This window comes from Ranitomeya variabilis, chromosome 4 (assembly GCF_051348905.1).
Source record: "Ranitomeya variabilis isolate aRanVar5 chromosome 4, aRanVar5.hap1, whole genome shotgun sequence".
Lineage (NCBI taxonomy): Eukaryota > Metazoa > Chordata > Amphibia > Anura > Dendrobatidae > Ranitomeya > Ranitomeya variabilis.
Window position 1 is genome coordinate 104842959 of NC_135235.1, and position 12384 is coordinate 104855342.

The window sequence follows — 12384 nt, forward strand, 5'->3', positions numbered from 1 at the left end:
TTTTCTCAGCTCTCCGTCCCCTTCTCCCCCTACCTCTTCTCCTCGGCGGCCATTTCTACTGCTGCAAGGATTAGCCCTGCATCTCCCAGTCAGCAGGACCAGGCCAGTCAGTCTCCAGGGGGCACAGGACTGTGGATCTTCGGCGCTGGACCTAGGGACAAACTGATGGGGTAAGATCACAGCTGGGTTGTTTTACTCGGCTGTGGATCTATATTCCCTATAAGGCTCCCCTATAGGGTCCTCTGCATAGCTACCCCTGTAAGGTCCTCTGCATAATCAGCCCTTCTGCAATCTGTGCACTATGCTGGGCTCAAGGTCCAGGAGAACCAGGCTGGACTTCTATTATGCATTCTGCACAGCCTTCAGGACCACTCTCCCCAATGGCAGCACGTACGCACTGCATCCAGACTACTGCATCAGAGCCCCAAGAAGCCCCTGCCAATGCTTCGGTGTCTAATGCCACGCTGGAATGGGTCACTCAGAGGTCGCAATCCTTGACGCAGTCTATAGATAACAAACCTCCACATTGCTTCAGGCTCTGCAGAGTCTTGCCTCGGCTATGACCGTTACCCAGCAAAGGGAGAGCTTGACTCAGGACCAGAACGACCCTGGCACATCCACATCTAGACACGCAAGCGGACCCATAGGTCAAGTCCATCTGCGTCATCCCATAGCACACGATCATCCCCTTCTAGGGAGAGACACCGTAGTTCCAAGTCATCTAGACCGTCCCCTTCCAGGGGCAGGGCAGACAATACAGATCTCCGCAATCCCCTACCAGAGAAGGCCTCTGCCCCAGCTCACCCAGCAGGGGACGCCTCAGTGATACACGATTCGGAAGGCATCTGCGACCCTGACTCACAGGGAAACTGAGGGGTCCCTGATCCCAATCCCCCCTAGCAATACAGTGCTATTTGAGGACATAATCTCTTCCATCGGGTGCTCGACATTTCTAATCTGCCACCAGAGGCCCCAGAACACAAGATTTCCTTTGAAGGACCTCTGAAGCCACCTAAGGTTTTCTCTAACCACCCAGAGTTTAGAGATCCTTAAAAAGCAGCTCACAGCCTGAGAGAAAAATTCGCTAATCGCAAATATCTGGAGGCAAAGTACCTTTTCCCACAGAAGGACACCAAGGAATGGACAGATCCACCCGAAGTGGACCCCCCAGTCCCTAGACTAGCAGCACAGACCCTCTTTTCACTGCCAGATAGCTCAACCCTCAGGGACACAGCAGACCGGCAGAACGCATGACTCGTTCAATTTTCGAGGCGGCAGGGGCCTCCCTGGCTCCCCCGTTCGCTTCAGTTTGGGTTGCCAAGGCCATCCTGGCTTGGGCCAAAAATTTACAAGCTAGCCTCCAAGCATCTGCTCCTGAGCTGTCGGACCAAGCGGTTCAAATAGCAGTTGTAGCAGATTACATGCTTCATGCAGCTCTGGATTCAGCAAGGGGCGTAGCGGGGATCAAACGCCATCACGATTCAGCGTATCCTCTGGCTGCGGAATGGAAAGCAGACACAGCTTCAAAGTCCCTCACACACCTCCCATATCTCAGTGGGTGACTTTTCGGTGAAAAGTTGGACACAATGATAACCAACGCCACCAGGGGTAAGAGTACCTCTCTCCCTCAACTGAAACCTATACGCACTTACAAGAAGTGTAACAAACCCGATTCTGATCCTTTCGGAATTCCTCGGGCTGGTCCGTCTCGCGTCCAGCACAAAATCGTAACCGTTCCCCACACAGGGACAATTCACGGTTGACGCAAAGGTCGGACAAGACCTGGAAGTTAACAGCAGGCCAGTCATAGCCCAAAGGAGGAAAACCTCAGACTTTTTCCTCCTCATGACTCACGGACCCCGGAAGACATCCCACCCGTAGGCGACTTTGCTCTTTCAGCAAGTCTGGATGCCTACTACAGAAGACAGGTGGGTCAGGGAACTAGTGACTTCCGGATACAAGATAGTGTTCAACTTCCAACCCACCGAACCGATTCTTCCTCTGTTCCCCCAAAACCGCCAGCCAAGGCTCGTGCCTTCCACCAAGCGGTTTCCTCGCTTCTTCAAGCAGGAGTCATAGTACTGATTCCCGCGACTGGGCGCTTCCGAAGGTTCTACTCCAAACTATTCATAGTCCCCAAGAAAGGAGGCAGAGTACGGCCCATACTGGACCTAAAACAACTCAACAAATACGTATGGGTTCGTCACTTCCGCTGGAGTCCCTTCGGTCCATCATTGTGTCCATGGAGAAGGGAGAATATCTCGCCTTCATAAATATACAAGATGCATACCTGCATATACCGATTGCACCTGCCCATCAGATTTCTCAGTTTCGCAATCGACCAGGACCACTACCAGTTCGTGGCTCTCCCGTTCGGACTCGCCACGGCTCTGAGTTTTTACCAAGGTCATGGCAGCCACCATGGACGTCCTGCACTCTAGAGGCATAGTAGTCGTTCCATACCTGGACGATCTACTCATCAAGGCTCCTACCTTCAAGGACTGCGAGCTCAGCATCTCAATCACAACCAACACTGAGTCGCATGGACTGGTTAGTCAACCTACAAAGGTCATCACCAAACCTGAGTCAGTCTCTGACCTTCCTGGGAATGCTATACAACACCTCCAGGGGTCTAGTGCTCTTTCCCAGGGACAAGGCACTGGCTCTCCGCCTAGGAGTTCGCATCCTCCTCCGCAAACCCCCTCGATCTGTCCGGTTTGCCATGAGTCCTCGGCAGGATGGGGGCAGCAATAGAAGCGGTCCCATTTGCCCAGTTTCACCTCAGGCCTCTCCAACTAGCCATTCTCAAGTCCTGGGATAGGAATTCCTTTTTCTCTCGACAGGGAATGCCAGCTAATGTCATCAACCAGGAGGTCCCTGCACTGGTTCCTCAAGCCAACCTCGCTAGCAAAGGGGAAATCCTTTCTCACAGGTCAATGAAAGGTTCTGACCACCGATGCGAGCCTGACATGTTGGGGTGCAGTGCACCTACACCACAGGGCAAGTGGTCCCCAGTGGAAGCGACCATGCCCATCATCCTGGAAATTTGTGCCATCCTCCTGGCATTGAGGGCCTTCCATCATTTACTGGCAGCCTCTCACATCAGAATACAATCGGACAATGCCACAACTGTGGCATATGTGAATCACCAAGGGGGGACCCGCAGTACCCAGGCGATGCGAGAGAAGTGTCACACATCCTCCACTGGGTGGAGGACACAGGCTCGGTTCTCTCGGTGGTCCACATTCTGGGTGTGGACAACTGGGAAGCAGACTTCCTCAGATGACAAGAATAGATTCGGGAGAGTGGTCTCTCCATCCTGAAATTTTTCGCCAGATCTGCCATCTCTGGGTGACCCCAGATGTGTACCTAATGGCATCCCATTTCAATGCCAAGGTCTCCAACTTCATGGCCAGAACACGATCCACGGTCGCTCGGAGCAGACGCTCTGGTTCAGGACTGGACCCAGTTCCAGCTTCTGTACATTTTTCCACCTCTCCCCCTGTTATCCAGAGTGGTGAGGAAGATCAAGCAAGATGGAGTTCCAACCATTTTAATCGCACCGGTCTGGCCCAGACGTACATGGTACGCCGTCATACAACATTCAGCAGACGCCCCCTGGTGCCTCCTTGACTGCCCGGATCTTCTATCACAAGACCCGTTCTACCACCAGAACTCAGGGGCTCTCAATTTGACGGTGTGGCCCTTGAAACCTGGGTTCTAACCCAGGCAGGGCTCTCGACGGACGTCATTAGGACCATGATCAGGGCACGGTAGCCAGCCTCTGCCAAGATCTATGACCGTACCTGGAAAGTTCTCTTTACCTGGTGCGAATCTCACAGCCAGACCCCTATCCCTTCTTCCCTCCCCAAACTACCTGGTTTTTCTCCAATCGGGTCTGGAGGCCAGGCTGTCCCTGTGCTTGCCTAAGAGCCAGGTGTCAGCCTCAGTGCTTTTTTTTTTTTTTTTTTCCTTCAAAGGTGCATTGCTACCAAGCTGCGAGTAAGGACTTTTCAGGAGGTTTTCCCGACTGGTTCCCCCCTACAACCACTAGAAACATGGGACCTCAACCTGGTCCTGACAGCATTGCAGGAACCACCCTTCGAACCCCTTAAGGAGGTCCCGCTCCACCTTCTCTCCCAGAATGTGGTGTTTTTTTTCCTGGTGGCAATCTCCTCGCTACGCAGGGTGTCTGAACTGACAGCACTCTCCTGCAGACAGCCCTTCCTTGTTTTTCACCAGGACAAGGTAGTTCTCCGTACGGTCCCATCCTTTCTTCCGAAGGTTGTCCAACTTCCACGTCAATGAGGAAACTTCTCTGCCTTCCCTTAGTCCGGTCCCGGTTCATAGAGTGAGGAAGGCTCTGATGCGCCTGGCCTTGTCAGGGCATTGCGTATGTGTCTAGGACTGCGTCCTTCCGGAGGTCTGATCCCTTTTCCTTCTTCCGGAAGGTGGCTGCAAGGGTCTGCCAGCTTCCAAAGCTACCCTTGCCATGTAGATCACATGCACCATACAAGAGGCCTACCGCCTTAAGAATTCTTTCAGCCGATATTACGGCACTCTACACGGACGGTAGGGGCCTCCTGGGCCATTCGGCTCCAGGCTTCTGCACAACAAGTGTGTAAGGCTAGTTTCACACTAGCGTTAACTGCAATACGTCGCAAATGCGTCGTTTTGCCGAAAATACGCATCCAGCAAAAGTTCTTGCTGGATACGTTTTTTCGTCATAGACTAACATTAGCGACGCATTGCAAAACGTCGCGTCCGTTTTGCGACGCTTGGGCGTGTTAGCGGACCGTCGGGAAAAAAAAACGTTACATGTAACGTTTTTTGCTCCCGACGGTCCGCTTTTTCCGATCGCGCATGCGCGGCCGGAGCTCCGCCCCCACCTCCCCGCACTTCCCCCGCACCTCACAATGGGGCAGCGGATGCGTGGGAAAAATGCATCCGCTGCCCCCGTTGTGCGGCGGGGACAACGCTAGCGTCGGGCCGAGCCCGACGCTAGTGTGAAAGTAGCCTAAGGCGGCCACTTGGACTAGCCCACACTCATTTACTAAACACTACAGGGTTCATGCTCAGTCCTCAGCAGAAGCGAGCCTGGGTAGATTTGTCCTGCAGGCGGTGGTGCCCCAAGTATAGGGGCCTGTCTGCACAATATTCGTCCATTGCTTCCCACCCAGGGACTGCTTTGGGACGTCCCATGGTCCTGTGTCCCCCAATGAGGCAAAAGAGTAAAGGAGATTTTTGTGTACTCACGGTAAAATCTTTCTCTTAGCCTCTAATTTGGGGACACAGCTCCCACTCTGTTGCCTTTTTCGGGCCGTTGTTACTGTTGAGTTCTCATATTATTCTTTCAGCTCGTACATAGTGGCCTTCTTATAGGCATGTCTGTTATTCATGTTACGTTCCTCCTGCTTTTGCACAAAACTGGAGAAGGCTGACTCTGTCCAGTGGTGTATACTGCAGAGGAGGAGCCACGGTTAATCTTTTTCAGATTATGCATAGTGTCGCCTCCTAGTGGACAGCAGCATAACACCTATGGTCCTGTGTCCCCCAATTAGAGGCTAAGATTTTACGGTGAGTACACAAATCTCCTTTTTGCAATGATGTATTTAGAGGTTCCCTGCTCGGATCATTCTTGTATTAAATTGGTGGCTGTTCATCTAAATAAACACCATTCCCATCAAGAAAAAATACTGCTGCATGGTTTCTATTCTTAAAGGGAACCTGTCACCCCGTTTTTTTCGATATGAGATGCTCAGGCCCTATTGAACCATATTTTTATCTTTACATCAGTACGTTTCATATCCTCCAATTCCCCACCTTTGCTGCCAAAATACCTTAGTAATCTCTCCGTTTTTGTATGTCAATCACCCCGGTTGGTCTGATGGGCGTGGCCTAATCACTGTCTCTCCCCCCGTTCGTCAGCGTGTCAGACGTAACGATCTGTGAATACCATAGATCCCAGTCAGTTTCTGCGATTGCGCATTCAATTAGCCTCTAGCGCCTGCGCAGTATGCTTTGACCAACTGGGCAAAGCACGAAATCATTATTGCGCTGGCTTTTGACCCTATGCTCTGTGCCCTGGAAGCATAGAAAGACTTCCGGGGCACAAAACGTCAAAGAAAATGCCGGCGCATGCGCAATAACGAGTTGTATGCTTTGCCACTGGGCAAAACAATGCTGCGCACGCGTGAGACGCCACTGGAATGCACAGAAAACTACGCAACAGCAGGAAAGATTCGTAAAGCAAAGCCGGAGGTGGGGAGAATAGTCGATTAGGCCCTGCCCATCGGACCGGGGAGATTGACATACAAAAACTGAGATTACGAAGGTATTTTGGCAGCAAAGGTGGGGAATGGGGGGGGGGGCCCTATTGAACCATATTTTTTATCTCCTATCGAAAAAACGGGGTGACAGGTTCCCTTTAAATTACAATTACTGCATGTAATACTGTACTACGATCATGGTCTCTACCAACCAACATTTTTATGCTGCCCTTGTATTGAGGCAGTATAAAACGTGACTGCCTGTAATAAGTCTTAAGAATTTTAATTATATACAATATCTAATCTCGTATACTTTTCCACAGATGCTGTGGGAGAATGGGATCAATGGCATATTGGCTGATGAAATGGGTTTAGGAAAGACTGTCCAATGTATTGCCATTATAGCCATGATGATTGAGAGAGGTGTCCAAGGGCCGTTTTTTGTTTGTGGACCTCTATCTACCTTACCGAATTGGTTGTCTGAATTTAAACGGTTTTGTCCTGAGGTAAGCACTGACGAGGTTGGTTTTCAAGTTGCCTGATGCATCTATTTTAATGCAAGTCCTAGACAACCCCATTAAATGTATGCATAACGATGGCTATCTTTAGGATTCGTTACAGCTGACATGTGCCCCTAACCCTTTAAATGCCGCTGTCAATCTGACAGCGGCATTCAGTGTGATCGTGCCTGAAGCGCGTCACTAATTCCGCCCATCGGTGACCCTGTCACATGATCGTGGGTCGGCATGACAACCAGAGGTCTCCAGAAGACCTCTATGGTTGTCATAGCAAGTGAGCATTTCTGCTACGCACAAGCGATCTGATCATTGCCTGCGTGTAGCACAGGCGATTGGGTTATCGCATCTTCTAGTCTCCCATGAAGACTATTGAAGCAAGTGAAAAGTAAAAAAAAGTTGTTAAATTATTTAAAAAATATAAGGTTCAAATCACCCCCCCTTATTCAAAGTAAAACAAAAAAATACACATTTAGCATCGCCGCTTTAAGAATCGATCTATTAAGCTATAAAAAGAATCCAATCGGTAAATGACATACTGAAAGTCAAAACACCAGAATTACGTTTTTGGTCACCGCAACATTGCACTAAAATGCAATAACGGGCGATCAAAAGATCATATCCACACCAAAATGGTATTAAGTCAGCGCAGCACACAAAAAATAAGCCCTCACCTAACTGCGGATCTCGAAAATAGACGCTCAGAAAATGACGTAATTTTTATTTATTTTTTTAGCATTCTTTGGAATTTTTATTTACTGTTTATTTAAAAAAAAAACTGAATGTTTGGTATCTACGAACTTGTAATGACCTGGAGAATCCTAATGGCAGGTCAGTTTTTGAATTTAATGAACTTGGTAAGTTGTGGAATTGCACTTTTTTGCAATTTCACTGCACTTGGATTTTTTTCCAAACTACACAATGTTAAAATTACAAATTGTCCCGCAAAAATCAAACCCTCACGTGGCCTTATTGACGTAAAAATAAGATATGACTCTGGGAAGAAGGGGAGCGAAAAACAAACGGAAAAGAACTGCAGCGTGAAGGGGTTAAAGAGAACCAGTCATCAGGATTTTATACCCCATACAAATGGCATGCATGCAATGATGTTTGAATGATAAAAATCATTTACTTTCTTGTAGAAATCCATTTTTAACTAACAGGAATCCAATGCATTTACGGGATGCAGCAGAACCCTTGATAGAAAGCAGAGGCAACACTGGTGCAAAATACTGCTGAAATAGCCACTCGCACATGTACCAATTTGTGGCGTGGGTGGTAACCTAGTATTAACTGTACATGGATTAGTCTTGTATGAACGGTGGTCACACATAGTGCAGTTTCCGGCTTACAACCAGTTAGTGACCCCCATACTACAGGATCATGTGGGTTGCCCAGCACTATGTAAGTGCACCCCACAGGGACAGGCGCCCTAGCTTACAAAGACAACATTAATGGGCCTGGCTGCATTAGTTTTGACCTGTTAGTAAGCTTGGCTACTTTCTTTTTCAATGTCTGTTTGTTTGTTTTTTTTCTTTAAAAATCAATTTGCTGTTAAAGAAATCCATAGATAAAATTGTATGGTAATGTGCTGCAAGCACAAGGCCTGCCCACTGCACTTGCAGCTTGTTAGCATCAATTTCATCTAAGGATTTCACTAAAACTGCAACATTTCCACACTGAAAGTAAGGACTTGGCATGTCTATAAAAAGGCGCCTTAATGACATCCATTTGTATAAAATCCAGATGACTGCCTTTTCACTAAACTATATAGTTTGGTTGTAGGCTTTTATTTTATTCTCCTTCCCTCTACTGGGATGGATTAATAAATAAAGCTTATGTTGTGAAAGTACTTGTGGCAACGTGTTCTATAATTATATTTGTTCTTTCCCCTTTCAGATTTCGGTTATTTTGTATCACGGCACTCCACAGGAACGCCTGGCACTTTCAAAAAGAATTGGCAAACGAGAAGGAACCTTGCAAGTTCATCCTGTTGTAATTACTTCATTTGAGATTGCAATGAATGATCGACGTATTTTACAGGTATGTTTACACAAATACTGTATTTTTCAGATAAGGGTGGGTTTGTTTTAAAAAAAAATTTCTATTTCCCCCAAAATTAAGTTTACCCCTTCCTTAGAGCAATTTTCCTTTTTCTTTCCAGTGGACATTCATGAGTTTTGTTTTTTTTAAATTTGGGCAGTGTCTCAAATTGGTGCATGAGCCGGAGCACTAAACTCCAAAGGCATCACTGATCGAGGTCTGACAGGTTATTCCCCACTCAGCTAATCCTTCAGTGAATCATCTCTACATTCTTACAGATCTAGGAACAATTCATCTCACATTAATGCATGTGTAGGTGTAAGTTTTTTTGTGTTACATGCAGGATTCTATGCATCTGTTGTAGAGGATAACTTTATTTTAACTACAGTATATTCATTTAGCTTTGGGCATAAAGATTCTCTATGCCCAGGCAGCAAGTGCAATGTTTTATGCAGCTTGGTATTCTGTTTGGGGGGGAAAAGTGCTATTGCAATTTTTGGTTTAAACTTCTATTTTGTTCATTCACTTAGCATTTTATTTAAATGTTAATAGTATATTATATTTTTTTTATTTAGTTAAGCATTCTTTCCTGACTTTTGTTAGTTTGTGTACTTTAACGTGCACTCATCTGATCCCATGTTCTTTTATAATACAATTCCACAGTATTGGAACATTGACTGTGACTTGCCAACATGACTGGCACAGGGTTTTCAGCAGATACCCTTAAATGTTGCATAGAACGGTGTGCTTCCCTAGCCATTGACAGCATTTAAAGGGAACCTGTCAACCCCCCCCCCCCCCCAGGTGTTTGTAACTAAAAGCCACCTTGTGCAGCACAAATGCTGCATTCTGACAAGGTGACTTTTAGTTATGATGCCTGCACACGCTGAAATAATCACTTATAAAATGGGCCCCCTCATACCCTGAATCCGCCAGGGAGGCGGGTCGTCACTCCGGGCCTGTGCGCGCCGGGCGCCGCCTCCTCTTGCTTCATTATCGTCCCTGGCGCCTGCGCTGTAAGTACAAAGGGCAGTGCAACTGTGCACGCCCGAAAAAAAAACTTAATGCGCCGGGGACGATAATGAAGCAAGAGGAGGCGGCGCGCACAGGCCCGAAGCGACGGCTGTTCTGCATCTGATTAGGAAGGCAAGACCTGCCTCCCTGGCGGATTCAGGGTAAGAGGGGGCTCATTTTATAAGAGTTATGATGCCTGCACACGCTGAAAAAATCAAAGAGTCACCTTGTCAGAATGCAGCATTTGTGCTGCACAAGGTGGCTTTTAGTTACAAACGCCTGAGGGGGTGAAGGGTTCCCTTTAAGGAGGTTAACAGCAGCAATTGGACCTCCGCTATTAGATGCTGACTGTAATGTACATGCAAGCATCTGTGGGCTCATCTGCAAACACGCCAGTATGTCTAATGTTGGTAAGAGTGTTCTAACTTTGTGGATATTTATATATTTTTTTCTCTACAGCATAAACCCTGGAAGTATATGATTTTGGATGAAGGACATAGGATCAAAAATATGAACTGTCGTCTCATTAGGGAATTGAAGCAGTTTAGGTCGGATAACAAGCTGCTTCTCACTGGGACACCTTTGCAGAACAATTTGGCAGAACTGTGGTCTCTCCTGAACTTTCTGTTGCCCGATGTATTTGATGATCTCCAAAGGTAAACCCTTACAAAATTACTGTAGCCTCGCGATGATACTTTATTTAAAATTTAAAAAAAAAACTTAACCTTAGTTTCCCTCCTAATTAAAAGTCCAGAATGTATTTGTGCCCACTTCTGGGGTGCTTATGTACCCAGTGGTGCCCAGTCAAAATACATTTTTAGGCACACATACCTGGAGGCCGAAAATACACCTGGTTTGTCTGAATTGGAGTATGGGATTGTCCCCTGAGGCAATCAGTCAGCAGGTTTTTGCTATGTAATCTAACAATGTTGTAGGACAGTCTAATTTCAGTGATGTATCGCTTGGTTTATAGTGCAGCAGTTATGATGCAGTTTACTTTGCTGCAGATCTAGCAGAGCTCTAATGTTGAGCCATGTATAACCTGAATAGCAGCAGCTCACTATACAATGAACACAGAAAGCTGCCACTCAGTTGTGGGGACGTGGTTGGACCAGGAGGCAGCATATCCTGTATTTGTAATCTCGTACTGATTTTAAAACATTTGAAGAAGCAAACTACTGAAGAAGCAAAACACAGTCCAGTTAGTAATTTAAGCACTGGAATCTGCATCTACCATTACATCATGCAGCTCTCAGATTAAATACTTGCTGACAGATTCCCTTTAAAATAGAATCTCGGCACCATAGTGTTGCCACTGCTTCTAACAGGACACACCCAATGATTTACCAGTTATCACCTATTCATTGAGTGGTACCTAATTGATTTCTAATGTTGACTATTTGTTTCTTGTACCTTAGTTTTGAGTCTTGGTTTGATATCGCTGGCATAACGCAGCACGCTGAAGACCTTTTGGCCAAGGAAAGAGAACAGAACATTTTACACATGCTGCATCAGGTGAGAAAAATAAATTTCTTTATCGCTTCATTTGGGGACACAGGGCAACCATGGGTGTAGGCTGCTGCTGCTGCTAGGAGGCTGACACTATGCAAAAAAGGAAAAAGCGTAGCTCCTCCCCGGCAGTATACACCCACCGACAGGCACCAAGCACCTCAGTTTGTGCTTAGTGTCTGTAGGAGGCGGACCTGGATCCTCAGATCCGCTGCTAATCTTGATTCCTTTACAGGTTTTGGTTTTTTTATTAACGTTTTTGGCTTTTCTTTTTCAGATACAGCATTCAGGGATTCAGGGTGCAATCTTCCACCCTGCCTCCCCAGGAGGGCGGCTGAGCGAGCAGTGTGGTGTTGTCCGCATCGCAGCTCTCAGACCGCCGGCAGGACATTATCCCCGTCACCCTCCCAGGTGCTCCAGGGTCTTAATGGTGGCGGTCCTTGCCAAACAGTCCCCCTCACCCCTCTCCTCGGAGAGGGCTGAGAGGAAGACGGTGGTCACCAGCAGTGACCCTCCCCCTTGTTTTGGGGTCGAGGCCGTCTTCTGGACGAAGGATTCTATTTCCAGCGACCCCCTGTCTCATTGGGCCCCTGGTCGATCCTCTCTTCCTCTACCTGTGGAACCGGAACATGCAGGTACCAGCGCTTCAGCAGCCGCTCCCCCGCAGCAGTATTTCCCTGTCTAAATGTACAGCGCTTTCACAGTCACGGCCATTTTTTACTTTCACTTTCACCGCTGCGGCCGGCCATGCCCCCTCAGATAGGCCACGCCCCTTCTCAGGCACGCTTTTTCTGCGCTCTTTTCCTCCTCAACTCAGAGGGGCTTTTACATCCCGGGCACGCCCTTCCCTTTCGGTGCGGCCCTATCAAAAGCCTTGGCTTATTCCTCTCAGTACAGCACCGCCCCTTCTTCTCCGCTGGCACATCCTGCTTCAGCAGCTCCGTGCACAGGAGACATCGTGATCGTGCGTTGGGGGACACGGACAACTCTGCTCTGCGGTGCGGTAGGATTGCAAAGCTATATTGGCCCCTCTC

At 47.8% G+C, this 12384-nt stretch overlaps 1 protein-coding gene across 1 annotated transcript in view; it reads left to right on the forward strand.

Annotated features, from left to right (window-relative positions):
• The window catches only part of HELLS (helicase, lymphoid specific), a 63157-nt gene that overhangs the window by 29816 nt on the left and 20957 nt on the right, over positions 1 to 12384 (forward strand). Inside the window, exons 9-12 of the mRNA XM_077259036.1 lie at positions 6593 to 6775; positions 8684 to 8827; positions 10301 to 10497; positions 11260 to 11356. Of these exons, the coding sequence (XP_077115151.1) occupies positions 6593 to 6775; positions 8684 to 8827; positions 10301 to 10497; positions 11260 to 11356 (621 nt within the window). The remainder of the gene's footprint in view (positions 1 to 6592; positions 6776 to 8683; positions 8828 to 10300; positions 10498 to 11259; positions 11357 to 12384) is intronic.